Here is a 26857-nt window from a genome sequence, read left to right as displayed (position 1 = left end):
CCAAATGTCAAAGGAATCCGACTAAGCATGTTGAATTTAGAGGACTTAGAATTGTTTGTTTAAACAGAAGTCGTGATGCAACCTTAACTACAGTGGCACTGCTGCACCACTATCATTTCCCAAGGTGTCTTGGGTCTTAAATTTTGGCATGAGACTTATTTTTGTTCTGCAGATCCCTTCAGTTTTGCAAGACTCATTCTTTCATAGAATATAAGAGTTGGAAGGGACCCCAGAAGGTCATCTAGTCCAACCCCCTGCTCGAAGCAGGACCAATTCCCAGTTAAATCATCCCAGCCAGGGCTTTGTCAAGCCTGACCTTAAAAACCTCTAAGGAAGGAGATTCTACCACCTCCCTAGGTAACGCATTCCAGTGTTTCACCACCCTCTTAGTGAAAAAGTTTTTCCTAATATCCAATCTAAACCTCCCCCACTGCAGCTTGAGACCATTACTCCTCGTTCTGTCATCTGCTACCATTGAGAACAGTCTAGAGCCATCCTCTTTGGAACCCCCTTTCAGGTAGTTGAAAGCAGCTATCAAATCCCCCCTCATTCTTCTCTTCTGCAGGCTAAACAATCCCAGCTCCCTCAGCCTCTCCTCATAACTCATGTGTTCCAGACCCCTAATCATTTTTGTTGCCCTTCGCTGGACTCTCTCCAATTTATCCACATCCTTCTTGAAGTGTGGGGCCCAAAACTGGACACAGTACTCCAGATGAGGCCTCACCAATGTCGAATAGAGGGGAACGATCACGTCCCTCGATCTGCTCGCTATGCCCCTACTTATACATCCCAAAATGCCATTGGCCTTCTTGGCAACAAGGGCACACTGCTGACTCATATCCAGCTTCTCGTCCACTGTCACCCCTAGGTCCTTTTCCGCAGAACTGCTGCCTAGCCATTCGGTCCCTAGTCTGTAGCTGTGCATTGGGTTCTTCCGTCCTAAGTGCAGGACCCTGCACTTATCCTTATTGAACCTCATCAGATTTCTTTTGGCCCAATCCTCCAATTTGTCTAGGTCCTTCTGTATCCTATCCCTCCCCTCCAGCGTATCTACCACTCCTCCCAGTTTAGTGGTAGATACGCTTACTTTCTTATCCTCCCTCCCTCATCTTTAAAATGTTTTTAGTAAATATCTTGAATTCTTCAAAATCTCAGGGCAAGAGAAAGCAATCATCATATATCCTATTAAATCAACCTTTCCTTGCATTTTTTTGCCCCAGTTGTGATTGTCCAGTTCTTTCTGTGAGCTGTCCCAGCACTTGCTAATGCTACTAACATTCTGTGTTCCACTGTCTTGGTGTAGACTCTAGTCAGCCCTGGGGCAGGGTAAAACATTGTGAAGTCTGTCTTCATTAATATGTAGTTTCATAGTTAGGTATAAAGTTTTGTGCTTTAATATTCAGGTGTATCTTTAGATAAAATACAGACTGGACGTGCCTCTATTCTTGTGCGGAAGATGCTCCGGGTGAGGGGTGCCAGTATAAAATGCTTTGATAGATGCTTTCTTAGACTGGAGCCAACTTGTAACTTCCCACAATATTTATAGTGATTCCCCCGCTACTCCCACAAGACTAGTGTGCTTATGGCGTTATGGGAGCCTGTGGTGCATGGTGGAACTAAACAACTGGGCCTATAAAGGGAAGAGGAAATAATGCATGCTTGACGTAAATCCTATGCTGGAAGTCACTCTTGCTTTGATAATTGAGGGCATTCCACACATATAACTGATAAGTTTTTGTTACTTACACTTGCAAGTCCTCTTTAAATAATTAAGGAAATAAAATTGTTCCAGCTTGAGGGTGCATTTGAAACAAAGCTTTTGAACATGCATTTTGTACTGCTTACCCTAGGGTTTATTTCAAGCCAAAAATGATCTCTTCCTCAACCATGTCTTATTTCACACCTTTAAACTAAGCTCGGATAGCTGGTTTTCAGCAATTGTTTTATCCTTCTGTCTCATGCTGAGCTAATTTAGCCTCATCTTGGTAAACAAGAAAATGGTTTTCATTCGACAGATTTTGAGCTGGAGTGACTGCAGCTGTCGTCTGGCCTGTGTGCAAACCAATTTTGTTCATTCTTTTGCCTGGCAGGGAGCCTACACCAGAATTGTGTCAGGACTAATCAGCATTAATCCAATGTCAGGATAGCTGCAGAAAGCTTCCCTGCAGGGAGGCAATAGCAACAAGGCTTTTCAGACAGTATTAGTAGGAACACTGCCTAGACTACAGCTGTGTAAAAAAATCTCTGAAGTATTTCACTCATGACTCATTGTTAGGGATTCCTCGCCTGCTACAGAAATGTGGCTGCACAGTGGCTAATGCACTGAGGAATCTAGCATGATCTGTGGAAGGGGGTGAGAAATGCTGCAAGACCTATAAAATAGAGCTATTGTTTCAAAACTTGGAGCACTGGGGTTTTTTCTTCTTGGGGAGTGAATTCAGTTCCTGGTGTCTGGCCAAGGGATGTTACTTGTAATGCTCATCCTAATCTTGTACTGGGCAGAAATACCAATCAGCTTTGACTCAGATCACAGAACCTTTCCTGAACTGCTTGGATCTTGCTTTACCAGTTGCAGTTTCTAAAACATACTTGGGCTCCTTCCTGACTTTTTGGCTGGTGGGGAGGGTTGCTCAATAAGGGCCAGATTCACAAGAGTTCAGGTCCCATCTAGGCAGAACAATGGGTGACCAAATTGTCAAAGGAAAAAAGGCTCATAGACAAAGAGTAACTTTCTTCAGTTGTGGCTGCTGGGTCCAGTTCCAGTCCAAAGTGAAAAGAGACCACCTCAACAACCTGTTTCTCAAGGCCTCTCAGTCAAAAGTTAGCTCTAGTGAATCCGTCTCCACTATGCAGAAACCTACAGACTCCGCTCATTCTGGACTCCTGATCCCTATTGCAAATGGAGAGCACAGGACACTAAGACTGACTTTCTCCCTACTCGGACCAAGTTCTTTACAAGGTCTGAGCTGAAAAGTGAAAATGGTAGATCCAGTACAGAATATAGACTTTTTTTCCAATGGCCTCTTGTGCTGGCAAAGCCCTCTCTACTAGAGAAAACAACTGCATACTTTCCTTGGCCCTCATGGTACTGGGTACTTGTGAGAGAGTAGTGCTTGAGAAAACGAGGGTTGGGGCTAGTTACAACCCAAATTGGGACCTTCAGGAGTGACGTGCGTAATGTGATGACAGGCTTAGGCCACGTCTACTGGGCTCTACAGTGGCATGCCTATAGCACTGTAGCTATGCTCCTCTAGCATTGTAGTATCAACTTTCTGCAGTGACAGAAGGGATTTCTCTGTTGATGTAGCTAATCCACCTTCCTGAGTGGCTGTAGCTACACAGAATTGGAAGAATTCTTCCATTGACCAAGCTGCCTCTACCCTAGGGCAGGGTGGGGTGAGGTGGGGTTGATATAACAACATAGTTATGATAGCTAACTTTTAAATGTATACCAGGCATTAGATGCACTTTTTTTGATTTGTGGTGTTGTGCATAGTCACCTGCAATATTATGCACATTCATTCTGCCCGGTAGCTCCCCGAATTATCCTGAAACTGATGGCAACAGCTGATGGTTTACATAAGGCAGGCATGACCTTGTACCTTAATTGAGCAATTAACAAGTTTGAGGAAGGTCCTTGTGGGAAGTGCAGGTCACAGTTAAACGGGCACTGGCATGATTTCATTCTTTTTCTGGCCTAGTGGTGACCTAGGCTTTGGTCTCCACCTGGAACTTGTTGCACAGAATCTGTTTCAACAGAGCAGAGAACAGACTCCCTTATCCCTGGTGAAAGTGGCCAAGATTAGTCACTGTGTGTCCTTCCAATCCCAGCAATGCAGTACAGACTGAGGTTTTTACCTGCTGACTCCTGATACCCTGCCATGAGGTTATGTCCTGGGCTCCCTTCCACCCTGCATCTCCATCTGTTTACAATGCTTTCTAGAGTCCAGCTATCAAGCATTAGGCAAGCCCTTTTTCATTCCTCTCCCCAAGCAAGACTCTTTGGTGATTAGTGGAGAGTTGCCTATTTAAAAGGGATCCTTGTGCACTGTAAACACCCATGCCAGTCTTGAAGTGAAGGGAGGAGGGTTCATTTAGGATGATGCAGGGACTAGGTCCTCTTCTAAGGAAAGAAAAGGAAGACCTGTTCATGCCCTAGAGCTCAAGACTGTGTGGAACGGGCTAGACTACATGATTGTAAAATACCCTAAGAAGCTATGGTGATGTTTACACAAGAAAGGTAAGTTGACCTTTATTAGGTCAAGGTGCATGTCCACACTAACCTCCTTGGGTTGGTGGTGTGTGTGCTCACCAGGACTGCTTCCACTGACCTAATGGGCAGTGTGGGGAGCCGAAAACCCGGTCTCTCAGTTCCGCTAGCAGCTCCCTGCCGAGAGCCCAGCTGGCTCACAGGCTCTCGGTGAGTGCACTTGTCCATTCTGGTCACATGGAGGGAATTGTGGGGGGGCATTGGAGGACTGTCAGCACTTGAAAGACTTATTCTATGTCAACCTGCCAATTTCTCAGTGAGATCAGACCGAGGGAAAGTAGCATCAACACTCTAACCAGCACTCCTAGCTATGCCAGCTACCCTGGGTTGGAAGCACCACTGAACTTGGGATAGAGGTTCTTGTGTGTGGACATACCATGACTTTATGAAAGGCAAAGCTGCAAGAGAATGTTTCCTAGTCTCCTTATCATGTGGTTACCAGGCACCAATGCAATGCCAGAGAGTTGGATGGCACATTTAATGTAGTAAGTCTGATTACTGAAATTAAGCAACTCACGTTCATCTACAAAACATAGTGATGAATGGAAAATTCAGCATTTTGAGGGTTAAAATGTACAGAATATGTAATATATATGTAACCATAACAGTTTTATTTTTAACTGGTGTGAGGACTGTGAATTTAAAGCCTAAAAGGGAGCACTCCTTGTAGCTCTTAACAAGCAACCTCATTCAAATATTTTTTTAAAAAATATTTTACTCCGAAGCTTGACTGTTTTTGGTTCACAAGTGATAGTTTAGCTATAGAGTTTTAGTAGAACTCTAAATTCCATCAGGTCTCTTGAATTTTGTAGCTACAAGCCTTCTTTTATGTAAGTGCTCAGATTTCTTCACTATAGTAGGAATGCATGTATCCTTTTTCGATTTTTTTTTTTTTGAAGTGGGAATTCTACTCCCGGTATGCATTAGCACAAATTCGCAAAGGCATCTGGCAATAACCTGATCTCATGATGTTTTTCCCTATACCTGTGGAGCCCTTGATATCTTACTATGTAACAACATATGGTAAGCTGATGTTTAATGTGTCCCCTTCCAGTCTTTTTACCAAAGCTGCTAGCAGCCAAATAATGAAGGGATGGACGTGTTCTCAATGTCCTTTTGTCAGCTAGCCAGTTACTACTTGTTTGTCTTAAATACAACAGAAGAGTTGCAGATCTCAATCTCACAGCTGTGTGTCTGTTACAGTTGCTGTGGCTGACGAATATTTATGGTCTGAGACTTCCCTTTGATGTGCCTTTAAAAAACAAAAGGGGAAATCCCTCTGAAAATATCTATATACAGAGTACATTCATTTCCTCTTTTTACAATTTTGAAGTGTACACAGGTGTATATACCATCTTCCCTTTTTGTGTTGAGAAGAGCTGATATACGTCGGAGGGACCTTTTGGTTTCTTTGTATATTGCAGAATAATGAACAATACAGTACCAAGAAAACATGTTAATAAAATACTGTTTCTCTGCACAAGTTAACTCTGCAGAGTGTTATCAACTGGCTCGTAATTTATGATGTCCATATTGTAGAAGCATCCTTACTTTGCTTAATGTCTTCTCTGTTCTTTCAGAAGACTGAAGAACCTTGATTAACTGGTAAGGGTAATTTCTTGACTCTTTGAAATGTTCTATTACAGTGCCCATCTTTTTGGGAGGGATGTGTGTGTTACATGTGCATGTAAGGTATCCCACAAGAAGTGGAAATGAACTAATTGCTTAGGAGGCGTACAAAAGAATGGCACAAGCATGCAGGGCCAAAATCAGAAAGGCTAAGGCACAAAATGAGTTATACCTAACGAAGGACATTAAAGAGCCTTCTTATTGCCTTTTAACACATTTGGAGCAAAAGAATGACCAAAAAAGTATAGTCCCATTACTTAGGGCAGAAAGAGAGCTAATGACTGACGACAGCAAGAAGAACTGGGGTGCTAATATCTCTCCTGCTCCATCTTCACTAAAAAGGTTAATGGTGACTAAGTATTCAACACAATTAATATTAACAACAAGAGGGAAGGAATGCAAGCCAAAATAGGAAAAGAACGGTTAAAGAATAAAACTTAAACAGAAACGTTCCAAGCCTGATACAGTACTGTGAGAGAAAACGTCAAGTCCACACTTACGTCAACTCTTTGTGTTTTCCAAGAGAAGCAGAGGTGGGCTTCAAAGAAAGGGAAAAAACTGCTGGACTTCTGGAAACCTGTATCAGGCATCTTTGCACTCTGTGTGAAATATTCATCTTTAAGATAACTGATTTTATTTATTTATTTTTAAGACAAAGAAAATGCAATGGATCGAATCTACCTGGGTTTCAGTAATAGTGATACAGTTGCACATGGGAAATTATTAGTTAAATTGGAGAAGATAGGGATTAATATAAGAACTGAGAGGTGAAAAAGGAATTAAAGGGGAGCCTATGAGAGGTCATGCTGAAAGGTGAGCTCTCAGGCTGGAGGGAGGTTGCTAGAAGAGTTACTCAGGTCCCAATACCAATCCCTATTTTATTTTAACATTTTTATTAATGACCTTGCCACAAAAAGTGGGAGTGTGCTAATACAATTTGTGGATAACACAAAGTTGGGGAGGTATTACTAATATGGAGGAGGACCAGAATATTATTAGAAGATCTGAATGACCTTGAAAACTGTAGTGGTAGTAGAAATGGGATGAAATTTAATAGTGCATAACTTTGTACTAACAACAAGAATTTTTGCTATACGCTGGGGATTTATCAATTGGAAGGGACAGAGAAGAAGAAAGACCTGGATGTATTGGTTGATCACAGAATGACTGAGTTGCCAGGGTAATGCAGCTATGAAAAAAGGCTAATGCAATCTTAGGATACATCAGGTGAGTTATTTGAAACATCATCTGGAATACTGTGTGCAGTTCTGGTCTCCTGTGTTTAAGAAAGATGAATTCATACTGGAGCAGGTACAGAGAAGGCCTACTAGGATGATCAGAGGAATGAAAACCTACCTTATGTGAGGAGACTCAGTTTGGCTTGTTCAGCCTAACCAAAGGAAGGCGGAGAGGGAGATATGATTGCTCTCCATTAGTACATTATAGGGATGAATATTAGGAGAGAGAGAGAGGAGTTATTCATGTTAAGCACCAGAGTTGATACAAGAACACATGGCTGTAAACTGGCCAGCAACAAATTTAGGCTTGACATTAGATGAACAATCAGAGGGGTGAAGTTCTGGAACAGCCTTCCAAGGGGAGCAGTGCGGATGAAAAACCCAACTGGCTTCAAGATTGAGTTTGTTAAATTTATGGAGCGGATGGTGTGGTGAAACTGCCCACAATGGAATGTGACTATCTGTGACTACTTGTAGCAAATATCTCTGATGGCTGGTGATGGGGAGGGCTCTGAGTTACCATATCGAATTCTTTCCCAGATGGTCTTGCCAAAATGCGCAGGGTCCAACTGACTGCCATAGTTTGGGTCAAGAAGGAATTTTCCTCCAAGTCAGATTGGCAGATACCCTTGTGTCTTTTTTGCCTTCCTCTGCAACATGGGACACAAGTCAACTGCAGGTTTAAACTAGTGTAAATGATGGACTCTCTGTAGCTCAAAGTCTTTAAATCGTATTTGATGACTTCAGTAACTCAGCCAGAGGTGATGGGCCTATTACAGGAGTGGGTGGGTGAGGTTCTGTAGTCTGCAACATGCAGGATGTCAGACTAGATGATCGCTAAGGGTCCTTTCTAGCCTTAAAGTCTGAGTCTATATCAGTATCTGCAGGATAAGTACCAAGGCCCTTAAAATATCCAAATTAAAAAAAATACCACCAAATAGAGGTTTTCATTCTGAATGCTGGGCAGCTTTATTCCTCATTGTATAAAAAGTTCATTCTTCTACTATATTTTTTTGCTTTAGGGCTTTTTTTGTATTACAAGGAAGACATATTTCTTCTCCCTTCCACTTGCATAAAATACAAAACAAAACCCTTTCATTGTAGAAGACTTCAGCAGGATTTTCAGATTGGAGAATTCAGTAGGAAAATATTTCCTCCTATTTCCCTTTTAAAAAAAAAAATTAAAAAATGGATGCCTTCAGAAATCAGAAAAACAGATCTTGAGATAAAGCACTTAAGTAAAGCATGAACCAGTCCTTACAGAAGCTTGACTCTTAAATGTTTAGTTAGCAGCTTAAGTTTGTTGGCACTTGCAAAAAATGAACTTGGAACATTTCATTATGTTTAACCCAAACAATACAACTTTACGGTGAGCAAATCAAGTGCATGACTCATCTTTTGTTGTAAGGTAGAAACATCAAGCATCAAAGGAGTACTGTTCAGAATTCTCTTATGCGATGCAATTGTTCCAGAATGGGAAAATATAATGACGTATTATAATTTTAAAAAACTGAATCTTCTCACATTATGAAGAGCAAATTAAAAACTTCAAATTGCTTTTAAAAATAAATAAATAAGTTCAAGTATAGCATGTTAATATGAAGACCTAATACTTAAATTTCTTGTGCTAGTACTTGCAGAAGAACGGCCATATTTGGTCAGACCAAAGGTCTATCTAGCCCAGTATCCTGTCTTCCGACAGTGGCCAATGCCAGGTGCTTCAGAGGGAATGAACAGAACAGGTAGTCATCAAGTGATCCATCCCCTGTCACCCATTCCCAGCTTCTGGCAAACAGATGCTAGTGACACCATCCCTGGCTAATAGCCATTGATTGACTATCCTCCATGAACTTATCTAGTTCTTTCTTAAACCCTTTTATAAGCTTGGTGTTCACAACATCCTCTGGCAAAGAGTTCCACAGGTTGACTGTGCGTTGTGTGAAGAAATACTTCCTTTTGTTTGTTTTTTTACACCTGCTGCCTATGAATTTCATTTGATCATTCTTTATATTAAAAAAAAATGAGAAGTACTTGTGGCACCTTAGAGACTAACAAATTTGTTTGGGCATAAACTTTTGTGGCCTAAACCCCCTTTCATCGGATGCATGCAGTGGAAAATACAGTAGGAAGATGTATATACACAGAGAACATGAAAAAATGAGTGTTGCCATTCCAACTGTAACGAGACCAATCCATTAAGGTGGGCTGTTATTAGCAGGAGAAGGAAAAAAAACTTTTTGTAGTGATAATCAGGATGGCCCATTTCAAACAGTTGACAAGAAGGTGTGAGTAACAGGGAGGGGGATGAACATGGGAAAACAAGTTTTACTTTGTATAATGACCCATCCACTCCCAATCTTTATTCAAGCTTAATTTAATGGCGTCCAGTTTGCAAATTAATTCCAATTCAGCAGTCTCTCGTTGGAGTCTGGTGTTTTTTTTTGTTGTTTTTTTTTTTTTTGGAGAATTGTGACTTTTAGGTCTGACATTGAGTGACCAGAGAGATTGAAGTGTTCTCTGCCTGGTTTTTGAACGTTCTAATTCTTGATGTCTCATTTGTGTCCATTTATTCTTTTGCATAGAGATTGTCCGGTTTGGCCAATGTACATGGCAGAGGGGCATTGTTGGCACATGGCATATATCACATTGGTAGATGTGCCGGTGAACGAGCCTCTTATGGTGTGGCTGATGTGATTAGGTCCTATGATGGTGTCCCCTTGAATAGGTATGTGGACACAGTTGGCATAGGGCTTTGTTGCAAGGATAGGTTCCTGGGTTAGTGTTTTTGTTGTGTGGTGTGTGGTTGCTGTTGAGTATTTGCTTCAGGTTGGGGGGTTGTCTGTAAGCAAGGACTGGCCTGTCTCCCAAGATCTGTGAGAGTGATGGGTAGTCCTTCAAGATAGGTTGTAGATCCTTGATGATGCATTGGAGAGTTGGGTGCTGAAGGTGACGGCTAGTGGGGTTCTGTTACTTTCTTTGTTGGGCCTGTCCTGGAGTAGGTGACTTCTGGGTATTCTTCTGACTCTGTCAGTCTTTCTTCACTTTGCAGGTGGGTATTGTAGTTGTAAGAATGCTTAATAGAGATCTTGGAGGTGTTTGTCTGAGGGGTTGGAGCAAATGCGCTTGTATCTTAGAGCTTGGCTGTAGACAATAGATTGTGTGATGTGGTCTGGATGAATATATTTATATTGACTCTCTGACTTGAGTTGGGAATGAAGAAGGGAGGGAGATAGTGAGGTAGAGGACAGAGCTGTAATTGATTTGGTTCAATCAAAGTGACAGCAGGTCCGTCTGTTGCTATCAGGCAACAGAAATGCTACAAGTTAAGTAGATCCCTTGCATGTTGTTTAACCTACGTATCGCAGAATAGGCGGTATCCTGTTGGAGCTGCTAAAATTCAGTGAGAAACTAATGCCTTGATTTTAATTACAGTCTATCTCTGGGTTGATTATAATTGGTAGCTTACTTTATAGTGTTGTGCAATACTGAGCTTCTAGGATTTTGGTTTTGGGGACTTTTTTGTGGTGGTTTGTTTTTTGTTGTCACAGCTTTGATTGGCAACAGAGTGCTGTGCAGACCCTGGGAACCTGCTAACTTACTGAACTTTCCTCACAAATTAATTTTGGTGCGCTTCTGTCCATTTTCTAATATTGGCAACAGAATTCATATATCGTTGTTTCAGCTGTGATTTTTATCAAGCTCTTTTATGTAGAGGTACTGGCCAAGACTTTACGTGACTAGTGATTTTCAGTGATTCAGTTTTAGGGTGTCCAATTTGAAACACCTTGAAGAGGCTTGACTTGACTACGGTTCAAGTACATTCCCTCCTTCTCTTCCCCATGTCCACCAGAGGTCAGATTGTCTGTATAAAGAATAATAGGCACTAGCAAGAGAAATGGAATACGTTGTCTCTACATTAACATGCTGCACTTTGGCTGTTTTCTTCCCAAGATGTCTACATCCTTTACAATATGGTAAAGAAGCTACTAAATGCTGTACCAATCCACCATATTGAAAGTGTATTTCATGCTGTATAAAGAAGGGTTGGAAAAACCTCTTTCTGCCATTGAGCAGCTACTCTATTAGCTAAGGGACAGATTTTGATGCGCCTCACTCCTGCTCTTTGATATTTGTTTTCCAGTCCACTTCAGTGGCACTTCTCATGGAGAAAGGTGCTATTCAATGAGAAGTAATTGTGTCAGAATCTGATCCTGTATTTATGTATGTTTAGGCTAGTGAGACATGGATGGGAGGTCGGAGTAAATATGGACTAAAGATGAGCATGGACTGAGGAAAACACTGAAGAACCAATTTAAATCCCATTGGCAAAATCAGTGGGACTAAAGCAGTGGTTCTCAAACTTTTGTACTGGTGACCCCTTTCACATAGGAAGCCTCTGAGTGCAAACCCCCCACCCCCCACCACCATAAATTAAAAGCACTTTTTTATATATTTAACACCATTCTAAATGCTGGAGACAAAGCAGGGTTGGGGTGGAGGCTGACCGCTCACGACCCCCGCTCCCCCCCCGTAATAACCTTGCAACCCCCTGTGAGGTCCCAACCCCCAATTTGAGAACCCCTGGACTAAAGCATGTACTTGAAAGCTTTTCTGAAGCAGGGCTGAAGACAGCAATCCGCATCTATTTTGGGGACTTGATCAAGTATGTAAAGAATGGGAGGCTAAATCCTTTTAGCTCAATATGCAACTACTTAAATAGCATGGTGTGCTGAAAGATGTCAGGAGAATGCATTCAATAATGGTGTATGAAGCTTAAGTTAAAAATTCACTTAAATCTATCACTCAAACTCTGCTTTTCAAGCTAGTACAGATGCTTATTCTTTTTGTGGTTTCAAGGATTCAGAATGCTCACAAGCTTAAGCATAGGGGTACCTCAAAGGATAAAAGAGCAGCACTTTTTTGTTGTTGGCCTTTTAATGGGACAGACTAAAGATTTGTGTCCAGATGCTGCCTGTAAGGGTACATCTTCACTGCCCACCGGATCGGTGGGCAGTGATCGATCCAGCTGGGATCCATTTATCGTGTCTAGTCTAGACATGATAAATCGACCCCCAAGCGCTCTCCTATCGACTCTTGTACTCCAGCGCCACGAGAGGTGCAGGCAGAGTCGATGGGGGAGTGGCAGCAGTCAGTTCATCACAGTAAGTCGATTTAAGTACATCAACTTCAGCTACATTATTAACTTGTGTAGCTGCTTAACCGTCTGATTACATAAATCTTTGTACTTTGGTTATGCACTCCAGGATTTAGATACATGTGTCCACAGCACATTGGGTTGCCCCATTTTCCCCGTTATCCTGTGTAACTCCATTCTTCTTGCTATCTCTTCCTGCTGAAGATAAGGCAGATAGTTTTAAAATTGTTGGTAGTTGAGAGCTTAACTCCCTTATGTCCATAGGGTATGATTTTTTTAAAAACTGTTTAAGTTAGGAGTTTTGATGGTGGCAGCCAATCAAAGCAGATACTTGTAGAGTCACTCTGGTTATTTATTAGTGTACAGTGATTAGACATCCTGGATTTAACCAAGAGAGCTTGGAGCACTGGGAATTTCATAACTGAGAGCTGACTGTGGTTATGTGTCTACTTGGACAGCCTCCTTGTGCTCTTCCCGGAATAACTGAGTTTTTAGAAGAGGCAAAGAACCCCCCCTTCCCCCCCCCCCCCCCCATGGACTCTTCTGCCACTAAAGAGGGAGAACTTGTGGGCAAAAGAATCATACACTTTTCCTAGCTGGTGGTCTCCCTAACTAATTTTTCTTCCTTTGTCTGACCCTAGGAATCCCCCAGGCAACAGGTTTTCTTAAGTCCTCTATTCTATTTAATGATTAGATTCAAATAAGTGTTGGGGTTTTTTGTTTTTTTTTAAGGTGTCTCATAACTTGCGAGTGAAATAGTTTAAAGGTTTCTGGAGTAGAAAACCATTGCTTTACAGGTTGTAAGTGTAACCAGTATGCTGTAACTGATGGAGAGAATTAGAAACCACTGTCAACCCGAGGAACAAGAAGTTTTCTCCTAAAAACCAAAAATTCCATTCTAGATCTCTTTATTAAAAGCACTTCTCTCAGTCATCTGCAGAGGAATGTCTTTCCAAGTGATAGACAATTCGGAGAAGCGATCGTTCATGAATAAGGTTGCCAACTTGCCCATTTTTCAAAACTGGACACTACAGGCCACCCCCATTGCTCACTCTCCACTCCTCTCCCTTCCCCCCCCCCGTTGCTCACTTCTTCCCCCACCCACCCACCCACCCCCCGCCCCACCCCCAGAACTCAGCTGCTGCCTGCAGAGCTGGGCTGGGCTGAGCTGATGCAAAGCCTGCCTGCCTGCCCACTTCGGGCAGGGCTGGGGGACCTCAGTCCCTGGAGCAAGGGTCTGGAGAGAGCCGGGGCCCTGGGACACTGAGAAGGTGGGATGGGCTCTTATGGGCGGTGAGCCCAGCTGCCTGCCCTGCTCCTCAAATGCTGTGTGCTGTCTGGATCCCTCCTCCTCTAGCAGCAACTATGGTTACTCCGGTAACCAGACTTTTTTGGTGTCCGGTCAGTGGTGCTGACTAAATGCTGCACAGATCCCCTTTTGAGCGGACTTTCTGATCAAAAACCGGACACCTGGCAACCCTATTCATGGACTCTTAAGTTCCTGGTGCCATAGACAATTGACCAACAAGGAGGGCAGTAGTGCGAATCTATTTTAATTCACTTTTTGGAGCCAGTTGAATTGCATTACAGCACTGAATTACAAGACAAATTTATATTTCGGTTTTGTGGATTTGATCTGCAGTTCATTTATCTAGTGCCCAACACATGATGATCTGTGTTCTCATCTTGATTTTTATTTCTGGGGTTGCATCTTTTTTACCTTGGACATGCTACTTACCTTTAAATATTTTTCAAACAGTTTTCTATGGAAGGGTAACAAAGCATCTGCTGGGAGAGAGAACATTTCAGTTAGACATGTTGTAAAAACTTTCAGAGAAGGGCTGGGAAGGAAAGTTTTTTTTCTACTTCACATTTTTGAGTTTTGTGTATCTTTTGTTTGTTCATACATGCTTTTTGTTTTTGTTTCTGTTATGTTATATAGTCTTATACCAGTGGCTAGAAGCAGATCGCCATGGCAAGAGCTCAGATACTGCAAACAGAACCTCAGGTAAAAAGGGGGTTTAAAAATCAGAACTCCATGCCCTCTGTGCCTTTTTTTTTTTTTAAATATTCTCCATCTTATAACTTCCCTTGAATCAACTCAAATTAAGGATCAAAATTAAATATTGCACCTTTAGTCTATAACTTAACTTGAATCAATGGCTATTTAAATTTTATTCTTTCCCTAAAGCTCTCTTGGCAGATATGCTTCTCTCTTAGAAGAGAAACTTAATTTCCCCTGAAGTCTAGTTGGTGGAAATCCTTTCATGTATGTATTAGGTATATTTTGTCTGCTTAGTGACAGAATCTAAACAATTCTTTTATGTGAAGTTACTATATCAATAGATACTTTATCACAGATTCCAACTCTGCCTAATATGCAGGTATAAAGCAATGTTTTTGAGTGGTGTCTTTTCCCACTAATTCCTACTACAGAGGCTCATATGGGTTGCTGGGTTTTTTTTCGTTTGTTTTTTAAGATCTACATTGAAAAATGTGCTTCATTAGATTACAGGAAATAGCATGTTTGAGGTTAACAATTAAAAATTTTCCAGACAGAGTGGAGAGTCAGATGTCCTATCAAAGAGTCGCTTGTACTCACTCAACTAGGATGTTTACATATTTCTATTAAAAATTGGAGAGCAAGTGTTGCACTGAATATACAACCCCACCTACACACAGGCATCCTGTTGAATAAATTCATTGTATATTTTTAATTTTAGTTCTAGAACTCTTTATCGTCTGCCGTAGCCCCATCTAAAACAACTACAAAGCAATAGTCTAACAGTAACCAGAGTATTTTATGGGAGAGGTGCCCTATAAGTATTCCTGAATATTGAATGGTTAATAGCATGTCCCTAAATATAACGTTAAGAAGCTATGCACTACTGTTTTCCAGCTACATCCGCTCAGTTCTAAAACCCAGCAATTAACAGCATAGTTGCTCCCTTTCCGAGCATTACTCTTCCCTGCTTCCGCCCTCCGTTCAGCATTCTGTGTACTTAACTTCTCATGTAATGTGATACAATTGTCCAGTACACTTTGGTTCTAAAGTTCATTCTACTGGGAGATAGCACAATCATTAGGACATGCTGAACCAATTTAATGAGAAATGACAGCTAACAAAGGTTGTCAGCATGATGTGCAGTATTGTGCACACTCCCAGTAGGTCTCTCTAAAGGAGTTAGAATATATTTTTATTTCAGTAGTCATGTTCCAGAATTTGTAATCAACTACACAGTTAAAATTCCTCAGGCTACAGGGTGTGGAATGAGGGGACTTTGCCAATTTAATATGCATCTATGTATGCCTCCTCTAGCTGTGAGAGCTAATATTTAAATGTGTTTGTTTAAAATCCCAACACTCCTCGTTTTAGTTTGTGAGCAGTCACTCCAGAAATGAGACTGATCATGGATGACAGTCTAAAAACCTTTTGCCTTTCACCCAAGTAATTTTATCCTGCACCCTAAACGGACAATAATATTTTATGTAACAGCTTCATGGAGTCTACTTAACATTCTAAAATTAAATTAACACAGTTTCGCTTTATTTAGCAGCAGCATTCATCACCTAGCACCTTCACTTGTAAATCTGAACTAAACTACATTTAGCAGAAAAAAATTAAAATTTTATTTGTTTTAAGCTAAAAATTGCAGCATTATAATTGTGATACAAGTATCACAAAGTAGAATTAAGTATCCATTTACAGTGGAACTTAATTGGACATATGATCATTTATTAAAATATGCGAGATACTATAATATTAATCTGATGTATTAACCTAATAGTTCAAGGGCTTAATTTAGGGCTAGATGGCTAACCTTGCTAACCTTCGTCTGTGAGTTTGAAGTAAATGGAATCTGTTGTGGAATACTGTGCAATTAATAGCATCAGTATCTGGCTCCTGGTGATAAGAAGCTGGGTTCCATTTTAAAAGCCAGGCTCAAATATAGTACCTTCTGCTAATGACAGTTTAGAGATGTTCGCCTGAGAGATTCCAAAAAAATTTACATGCTCATTCGATTAAATCATAATTCACTTAGTACCTGAAAATACTGTCAAGGTAAAGTCTCTCTCCATGCTAGGTGTGACTCAGCAGTCCAATACCACCAATGGTGGGAGTTCCTATCATAAAGAGCATTTGTATTCAGATGGGTTTCAGAGTAACAGCCATGTTAGTCTGTATTCGCAAAAAGAAAAGGAGTACTTGTGGCACCTTAGAGACTAACAAATTTATTTGAACATAAGCTTTTGTGAGCTACAGCTCACTTCATCAGATGCTGATCCCTTCATGTTTGCCAAGAAGGTTCTGCCTGCTGTGACTTACCTTTCCCGTTTTCTTTCCAGAGTGGATTTGATTATTCTTTCTGATTCTGTCATATCATTTGGGTGGGAGTTCCTTTTTGTAGGTTGATTAAATGATGACATTTCACCCTCACAACTAAGAGCTCTATTAGAAGGCACAATCCCAGACATGCTTCTGCTGTGCCCTCCTCAACTTAATTGAAGTTACTTATAAATGTCCTTGTTCAGTCTCTCTGGTGCCCCAGAACAGCCTTTTGTGGAGGGTGCAATGTTCTATGCTCTGCCTTGCAATTGATCAATCAATGAAAATGATTTTGGTGTGGCTTCTTGGCTGCTTCCTTCTGTCTTTCAATTCGTGGCTAAGAAAACTGTGTTTTTTTGCTTTAAAAAAACAAAAACGTTATCCTAATAAATTGTAGGCATTGCAGACTTTTGATAAAGGTAAGTTTTATCTGTGCCATCCATTTTCCTGGGTCATATGGCCTCAAAGTCTTCAATTTCTGAACATTTCTATGGACACTGACTTTTTGAGAAACTGGGCTTTCATACACACAGATGGCTTCAAGAAGCTCAGGTTTTGGCAGCAAAAATGCTAGGCTTCTTCATCACTATCAACATGTAAACTCTATCTACTCCCTGAATAGACTGGTTAAAAAAATCCTGAGCTTTCATGATCCACTTGGTTTGGACAGAGGCAAATTAGTGTTACCCTTCTCACTAGCTTCTGATTATGTTGGACCATTGTGTGCTTCAGACTGTGGAAAGGAGAACTTAAAAAAAAAAAAAAAAAAAACCCTGTGGTTCATTTTTGCTGTTGAGTCCTTCAGAAGTTCATGCAAATCCTCAATGACAGAATCTCTTGGTTATTTCTGAAATAAAATTGATAGCTATATTTGTTCCCATTTGTTGGGTGGTGATGGTGGCTTGGTAAACCTTTTACCACCAGAGAAGGAAAGAATATGTGGTGTTCTGGCTTTTTGAAGGAGGAGCATTCTGCGATCATACCCTCCACCTTCAATGAAGGTCCTAGTGTGGCTCTTGCCAGCTGAGGTGTTGAATGTTGCAGTTTTGGACTCAATCAGTGCCGCTGTAAGCGTTGGCCAGAATAGGATTTGATGGTGACGCTAGGTGCCTCTACAATAAAAGCTGGGTCAATTGGATAAGGACCAGAGCTCAGATCTGTCTAGTAGGGAGTGCCTGAGGGAAATGAGTATTACACTACATACTGTATGTGTCGGATACCTTTAAGTAGATAAATAGACACACAGGAAGCCTTCTACCTGTAAAATGCCTTGATAAACTTAGGTACAAGGTGCTTCAGAAGAGCTGTGTATTGCTCTTTGTTCCAGGACTGGCAGATGTCAATGTATCAATCGTTAATTAACATAAACCTCTTAGCTACAGAATTGGGAGGTACGTAACTTCTAGTACAGAGGTGTATCTTCTGGAGATAAATCCAGCTCTGGCTCTGTTGATATGGTTAGCCATGTGTGGCCTTTTCTTGTAAGTGACAGATCCAATAGCCTTTTGAGGATGCTTCCGAGTTACTACTCGGAATCCAAGGAATTTACATATATGGTTCTGCAAGATACAATGGATATTAAAACGGACACTTTCTGTAGCACAGATCAGGGAAACACTGTCACAGTGCAGAGAATGGGCTGAAGCTGGCAGATATCAGGACTATGTGAGGAAAAAGTAATCTGATCCTGGCTGTGTTAATAAATTGTGCGAGTATCAGTTTAATGTGGCTTCCCTTATTCACATATTTTCATCCCCATCTTCTAAAGGCTCACTCAATCAATGGCTCAAAAGTCTCGAATTCATTCTACTTGTGGCAAATTTCCTTTATAAAAACGTTTTATACTCTTTCATTGATGACTACTACAGGAAACACTCTATTAAATGTTAGACAACTTTCTCAAAAGATACAGGGACTGATCTTTGAGGTGCTATAGACCAGTAGCTCCCATTTTGAGTCAGTGGGAACTATAAACATCCAGTACCTCTGAAAATCATGTCCAAATTTTTATTAAATTGGCATCATAATATGGTCTGTATCTTCTGAATGATTTGGAAATCCCAGTTCAGTAGGATTGCTAGTTGTTGTGACCACAGATTTATACAACTAAATAAGTTTCCATATTCATAACTAGTTTCCTCCAAGTATTACTGCTACTTGTAAGCCCAAAAGTTTTTCAGCTGGAACTTAATGCAACAGGAAGTTGTAAAACAGACTTCTGCTTGTGGAAAACTGCTGTGGCTCTGTCCTCCATATACCTTATCAGGACGAACAAGATGACCCAATGCGGCATCGTAACTGGGTATTTTAGCACCCGGGTCAAGCAAACATATTTGCGTCCCTCCCTATTTTTTCCCCCATCATTTTTTTCTGCCCCATTTTCCCGCCCCTGCAACTTTGCACCCTGAGCAGCTGCGCTACTCATCCCGCCCTGGTTACGGCCCAATAGGAGTGGGCGCCTTCCTTTCAATAGGCATAGCCAAATGCTGACCATGTGGGAGTCCATTCCTTATCAGTGAACTGAAAGCTTCAATACAAGATATCTACAGATTAGGACTAAACTCCGGGTTTGCTTAAGGTTCCTATGACACCCTGCTCCCTGGATTAGTTATTCTGCTAGTGATGTTTCCTCTCTGGTTCTTTTCTGTTTCTGAATGGAGACATTTTTCCAGGAGTTAGTATCTTTGTATATTTTCCCCATCTTTCACTTGCTCTTCATTCTTGTCTGTCTGATGAAATGAAGCTATGTGGCTAGATGCAGCATCACCTCTGCTGGAGGTATTTAGTGCATTGGACAGATGGGATGAAGGGACCTACAAGTGGCTACAGATGTAAAAAAAGTACATTTTTCATTCTCAAGTAGTTACTGTCAAATGTACTACTAAATCTCGGAGACTATGATTCCAGTGTACTAATAAGTCTCTGCCAGCAGGAGACTGTCGTCTGTCACCTTTGTTGATGGACATGGCTGTAGCCTATCTTGTTAAATCAGTTTCTTTTTGTTTGTTTGTTTTTTGTTATAATCAGTCATCCCCTCATCATCGTGGTGTTTGTTCTACCACCATTTCTTTCTTTTGGGGACTAGTTTTGTCACCCAAATTGTCTGCAAAGGACTGATTCTATCACCTGTACTCCCGCTCGTTAGTATCTCATTCCGCAAGTAGTCTGGTTAGTTTCAGTGGGATTACTTTTGTGTAAAGTATTACTAAATATGAGTCAAACTGGCAGTATAAGACCCATTGCAAACAATTAATTCTACAGGTTTCAGAGTAGCAGCCATGTTAGTCTGTATTCGCAAAAAGAAAAGGAGTACTTATGGCACCTTAGAGACTAACCAATTTATTTGAGCATAAGCTTTCGTGAGCTACAGCTCACTTCATCGGATGCAATAATGAGAGCCCAATGGCAGACTACCTGGCTCCAGTCGACAGCCATCACAACCTACCTCCAGAACTCTTTCCTCACCTGTAAATTTGACTGCTTCATCTGTCACACTTACATCTTCTAAGGCTTTTTGTACACAAGTGCAGTAAATGCAAAACAAAAACTCAGGTGAAAACCTTAATTTCACATTTTTCATTGGAGATCTTGTTTTTCATGGCAAACAGTCAATTTTGTTTGCCTTGAAAGTGCTAATGAAAATAATAGAGCAGTACTGATTAACTACTCAGGGTACTTAGATGCCACTCTGATGAGTGTACTAGAAATGCCATTTGTCTCTGGCACACTCTTAGAAATGGGAACTTTCTGTGGAATAATGCTAATCCACATTTTTAAAATCACTCTGACAGCCCTTTCTCTCTCCATGAGCCAATTATGACTCCATGATTCTCTGCCTATCCCCTGGGACCACTCCCATTGCTTTCCCTGAGAAGTCACTGTGTCAAGGGTGGGGGGAGAGGGAGTTGTAGGAGCTGGCTATGCCAACTCTATTTGCTGGAAATCCCCCATGTTGGAGGGATTTCAAGCTAGGTGTTTGTTCCTTTTGTGCTGCTAGTGTGAGGCAAATGCAGAACAGCTGCCTCTGCCCATGCGAAGTGGTTGAGTGGCGGCAGAGCTATTTGAGAGTTGGCAGCCACCCTTGGGCCAGTTTCATCAAATCTGCAAAAACTTTAAGTGGCTGCTTTGCAATCTAGAATCCTGTCTTGACATATAACTTACACCTCAAATGCTGCATGTTGGAAGAGCTTTTTATTATATGTATAATTTTTAGCTACTTTCCTTTTTAACATTATTTCTTTAAGCTGATTCTACACCATTGTTTTAAGATAGGTCACTAAGTAGTTAATATTTTAACCCCAGTTCTGTTCTGGAGATTCATGTATGGGCTGTCTTAATTATTTAAACATGTTTCTTTCCTTGATCCATCTTAAAGGTTCCTTGTACCCTTATTCTTTTTGTTAATTAAATTTCTCTTAGTCTGAGAGAGGCTCCTTAGTATGAATCTTAGCCCTGGTCTACACTACGAGTTTAGGTCAAATTTAGCAGCATTAGATCTATTTAACCCTGCACCCGTCTGCACGACGAAGCCATTTTTGTCAACTTAAAGGGCTCTTAAAATCTATTTCCGTACTCCTCCCTGGTGAGGGAATTAGCGCTGAAATTGACATCACCGGGTCGAATTTGGGGTCGTGTGGATGCAATTTGACGGTATTGACAGAGCCTCTGAGCCATCCCAGAGTGCACCATTGTGACCGCTCTGGACAGCACTTTCAACTCAGATGCACTAGCCAGGTACACAGGAAAAGCACTGGGAACTTTTGAATTTCATTTCGTGATTGGCCAGTGTGGCAAACTCCTCAGCAGAGGTAACTGTGCAGAGCTCATAGCACAGGTGACCGTGTGGTCCCAGGATCACAAAAGAGCTCCAGCATGGACCAAACGGGAGGTACTGGATCTGATCGCTGTATGGGGAGACGAATCCGTGCTATCAGAATTCCGTTCCAAAAGATGAAATGCCAATACATTTGAAAAAATATCCAAGGGCATGATGGACAGAGGCTAGAACAGGGACTTGCAGCAGTGCCACGTGAAAATTAAGGAGCTCAGGCAAGCCGACCAAAAAACCAAAGAGGCAAACGGCCACTCCAGGTCAGAGCCCCAGATATGCCACTTCTATGGTGAGCTGCATGTAATTGTAGGGGGTGTCCCTACCACTACCCCACCCCTGTCCGTGGACACCTGCAAGGGGGGAGTCTCACGCAATAGGGATGAGGATTTTGGGGACGAGGAGGAGGATAGTGCACAACAGGCAAGCGGAGAAAATTCTCCCCAACAGCCAGGAGCTGTTTATCACCCTGGAGCCAATACCCTCCCAACCCTTCCAAGGCGGGCTCCTGGACCATGAAACCAGAGAAGGCACCTCTGGTGAGTGTACCTTTTAAAATACTGTACATGGTTTAAAAGCAAGCGTGTTTAATGATTAATTTGCCCTGAAGACTTGGATGCATTCGTGGTCAGTACAGCTACTGGAAAAGTCTGTTAACGTGTCTGAGGATAGAGTGGAAATCCTCCAGGGACACTATTAAGGGGACATTCAGAGGTGGCCATTCCTGCTGGGCTGTTTGCCTCTGGCTGAAAAGAAATCATCCCCGCTTTTAGCCGTGCAGTGGGAGGGGCCCATTCACACTGAGCTGTTCGCATTTGGCTGGCAGGGATCTTCCCTGATACTAGTCATGCAGTGGGAGGAAGAGGTGAAGCGATCATCCCAGAGAATTGGGTGGGGAGTAGGGGCGGGCATTAGTTGGGTTTGTGCTGCACGTTAACCTGAAAACCGCAGCCCTTCCTTTTAAATGGCCAACCCAACGGGTGCTTGGTATGGGAAAGGAGGGCACTGCTGTCTGAAACCATTCTGACATGTTATAAAGATTGAAGAAGCCGAAAGACTGTGGCTTACCATGGCTGCCTGCAAACTGGTTCTGGGCTGGGCAACAGAATTCAAACCGGTAGGCCCTCCATATAAGTGGCAAAATGCGACCTTATACCGAAAGCACACGTGCTATGTAATGTTAACAGCTTGGTTCACTGTGAAAGTCTACCCATTGTTCTCTAAAATGTCTTTTTTCTTTTTAAATACTACTCTCTTTTTTCCCCTCCCGCAGCTGTAATTGTTTTAACGCTCCCCCTATCATCTCCGTCCCAGAGGCTAGCGCAGATAAGAAAGCGAAAAAACCGCACTCACGGTGAAGTGCTCTCTGAGCTCATGCAGTCCTCCCGCATTGAAAGAGCTCAGCAGAATGTGTGGAGGCAGACAATTGCAAAGTCCAGGAAAGCAGAAAATGAACACGAGGACAGGACGGACGAGCAAGATGAGGTGGTGGCAGCATGATGAGAGGAGGCAGGATGCAATGCTGAGGCTACTGGGGGATCAAACTGATATGCTCTGGCATCTGGTGAAGCTGCATGAAAGGCAGCAGGAGCACAGACCACTGCTGCAGCCTCTGTGTAACCACGCGCCCTCCTCCCCAAGTTCCATAGCCTCCTCACCCAGATGCCCAAGAACGCGGGGTGTGGGCCCTCCGGGCACCCAACCACTCCACCCCAGAGGACTGCCCAAGCAACAGAAGGCTGGCATTCAATAAGTTTTGAAGTGCAGTGTGGCCTTGTCCTTCCCTCCTCTCCTCATCCACCACCCCACCCAGTGCTTCCTTCCTTCCCCACCCCTCCCAGGCTCCCAGGAATTAATAAAGAATGCATGGTTTTGAAACAACAATGACTTTATTGCCCCTGCAAGCGGTGATCGAAGGGGCTGCATGTAATCAGCGGCCAGGTGATTTGCCTCAACCTCCCACCCCACCATAAACATCTCCCCCTTACTCTCTCAAAGATTGTGGAGCACCCAGCAAGCAGCAATAGCAATGGGAATGTTGGTTTCGCTGAGGTCTAACCAAGTCTGTAAACTGTGCCAGCGACCCTTTAAACGTCCAAATGCACACTCCACCACCAGTCTGCACTTGCTCAGCCTATAGTTGAACAGCTCCTGACTACTGTCCAGGGTGCCTGTGTACGGCTTCATGAGCCAGGGCATTAAGGGGTAGCCTGGGTCCCCAAGGATCACAATAGGTATTTCAACATCCCCAACAGTTATTTTCTGGTCTGGGAAGTAAATCCCTTCCTGCAGCCATTCAAACAGACCAGAGTTCCTGAAGACGCGAGCATCATGTACCTTTCCCGGCCATCCCATGTTGATGTTGGTGAAACGTCCCTTGTGATCCACCACTGCTTGTAGCACCATTGAAAAGTACCCTTGTGGTTTACATACTGGCTGCCAAGGTGGTCTGGTCCCAAGACAGGGATATGCGTTCCGTCTATCACCCCACCACAGTTAGGGAATCCCATTGCAGCAAAGCCATCCACTATGACCTGCATGTTTTCCAGAGTCACTACCCTTGATAGCAGCAGCTCAATGATTGCGTTGGCTACATGGATCACAGCAGCCCCCACAGTAGATTTGCCCACTCCAAATTGATTCCCGACTGACCGGTAGCTGTCTGGCATTGCAAGCTTCCAGAGGGTATCGCCACTTGTTTGTGAACTGTGAGGGCTGCTCTCATCTTGGTATTCTGGCGCTTCAGGGCAGGGGAAAGCAAGTCACAAAGTTCCATGAAAGTGCCCTTACGCATGCGAAAGTTTCGCAGCCACTGGGAATTATCCCAGACCCGCAACACTATGCAGGCCCACCAGTCTGTGCTTGTTTCCCGGGCCCAGGATTGGCATTCCACTGCATGAACCTGCCCCATTGCCGCCAGGATGTCCAATTGCCGGGGCCTGTACTTTGAGAGAAGTCTTTGTCCATGTCCTCATCACTCTCATCACCATGCTGCCGTCACCTCCTCGCCTGCTTTTGCAGGTTCTGGTTCTGCACATACTGCAGGATAATGCACGAGGTGTTTACAATGCTCATAACTGCTGCGGTGATCTGAGCGGGCTCCATGCTTGCCGTGGTATTGCGTCTGCAGGAGAGCAGAGTTGCAGCGGTAACAGTGGCTGATGACAGATGCCACGAAAACAGATATTTATAGAGAAAGACGAGAGGACCTGCAAGGTGGATTCAGGAGAGCAGAGTTGCAGCAGAAGCGGTGGAGGACGACGGTTAGCACCGCACACATTTCCCGCGGAAGAACACATGTACCCGGGAGCTCATGACAGACCACATGAAAAAATTTGCTATTGAGACAATAGCAGCAGAACAGAGTTGCAGCAAAAGCGGTGGATGACGACGTTAGCAGTCCTACTACACCATCTGCTGAAAGTAGTATGGTGCCCGCACAGAAAAAAGGCACAAAATGATTGTCGTCTGTTGCTTTCGTGGAGGGAGGGGCAACTGACGACATATACCCAAAACCACCCACTATAATGTTTTTGCCCCATCAGGCATTGGGAGCTTAATCCAGAATTCCAGTGGGTGGCAGAGACTGCTGGAACTGTGGGATAGCTACCCACAGTGCACCACTCTGTAAGTCGATGCTAGCCACGGTAGTGAGGATGCACTCCATTGATTTAATGCGCTTAGTGTGGACATACGCAATAGACTGTATAAAATTTCTAAAAATCGACTTCTGTAAGATTCACCTAATTTCATAGTGTATACATACCCTTAAATACCTATATTCAGAGAATCACTTTATGTAAATAGTTCTCTGAATGTCAAAATATCACAGGACAAATACTGGTTGTCAAGTATACCTTGGAAAATGTGCACTCTGCTGCTGCATAGTGCATTGATTGCAAAGGACCAAATGGAGTTTATTTTGGGGGGGGGGGGGGGGGGAGTGTTCATACAGATTATATGCCTCAAGGTGTACAGGGTGCAGACCTAATTATTGTTGTACCAGAAAGCTTTAAGCTGAATGTAACTCTTTAGCTGTTTATGGGAATCTTTTACCTGGGTAACATCTCATCCTCTCTGATAATGAATTTGAGCACCCAAGTCTTAAATCTAGATTATACTATCACAGTCCACAATGCCTTTGGAAAAGTCTAAGTGAAAGTAAGTAACTCCATGTTTTCATTGCTCTTGTAGGAATAGATAGTCTCCAGTAGAGCTGGCTGAAATTAAAAAAAAATTTTCATCCAAAAAATTTACATTTTTCCAAAACCAAACTTTTTTCATGAAAAAACATACTGTGCATTTCCCCCCGTATTTAAAAACAAACTTACAAAAACAGGTTTTTGTGAAACAAAACATTTAACTTTCAGTAACTTTTTTATATTTTTGATAAATATTTTGAAAATATTGAAAAACTTCAAGATGAGTCTGTTTTTGAAGGCTTTGGAATTTAAACAACTTAAAAACCTATACTTTTTTTCATTTTTCTTTCAGCCCTTGTCTCCCAGATAAGAGATTAAATAGAATATTTACCTCAATATCAAATGTTGAATGTTCATAGAATCCTAGAAATGTAGGGCTGGAAGGAACCTTGAGAAGCCATTAAATCCAGCCCCTTGTGCTGAGGCAGGACCAAATAAAGCTAGACCATCCCTGACGGGTGTTTGTCAAACCTGTTCTTAAAAACGTCCAATAATGGGGATTCCACAACCTCCCTTGGAAATGTATTCGAGGACTTAACTGTTCTTTATAATTAGAAAGCTTTTCCTAGTATATAACCTAAATCTTGCTTGCTGCAGATTATAAACCTATTACTTGTTGTCCTGCCTTCAGGGGACCCAGAGAACAACTGATCAATGTCTTCTTTATAATAGCCCTTAACATATTTGAAGACTGTTTATCAGGTTCCTCCTCAGTCGTCTTTTCTCAAACTAAATGTGTCCAGTTTTTTTAACCTTTTTTTCGTAGGTCAGGTTTTTGAAATGGTTTTTATAATTTTTGTTGCTCTCCTATGGGCTGTCTCCAGTTTATCCACACCTATCCAGAATTGGTCACAGTATTCCCGCTGAGGCCTCACCAGTGGCGAGTAGAGCAGGACAACTACCTCTTGTCTTACATGTGATATCCCTGTTAATACACCCCAGAATGATATTAACCTTTTTCACAATGGCATCACATTGTTGACACACATTCAGTTTGTGATCCACTATAACCCCCAGGTCCTTTTCAGCAGTACTACCACCTAGCCTAGGGGTTGGCAACCTTTGGCACCCAGCCTGTCAGGGTAAAGCCGCTGGCAGGTCGGGCCAGTTTGTTTATCTGGAGCTTCCACAGGCACGGAGCCCTGCAGCTCCCACTGGCCACGGTTCACCGTTCCTGGCTAATGGGAGCTGCGGGAAGTGGTGCAGGC

General features: G+C 42.5%; 1 protein-coding gene across 4 annotated transcripts in view; it reads left to right on the top strand.

The window, feature by feature from the left end:
* Nucleotides 1-26857, top strand: part of DENND5B (DENN domain containing 5B) — a 172849-nt gene that overhangs the window by 53089 nt on the left and 92903 nt on the right. For 2 of the 4 annotated variants that reach the window (XM_075122638.1, XM_048829444.2), the window contains exon 2: nt 14235-14300. The exons of the other annotated variants lie outside the window; for them this stretch is intronic. In XM_075122638.1, coding sequence (XP_074978739.1) covers nt 14235-14300 — 66 coding nt within the window. The remainder of the gene's footprint in view (nt 1-14234; nt 14301-26857) is intronic. 4 annotated transcript variants of the gene reach the window in all.

Source organism: Caretta caretta, chromosome 1 (assembly GCF_965140235.1).
Source record: "Caretta caretta isolate rCarCar2 chromosome 1, rCarCar1.hap1, whole genome shotgun sequence".
NCBI classification, from domain to species: Eukaryota; Metazoa; Chordata; order Testudines; family Cheloniidae; genus Caretta; species Caretta caretta.
Note: the sequence above shows the minus strand (reverse complement) of the source record. Positions and strands in the feature narration are given on the sequence as shown.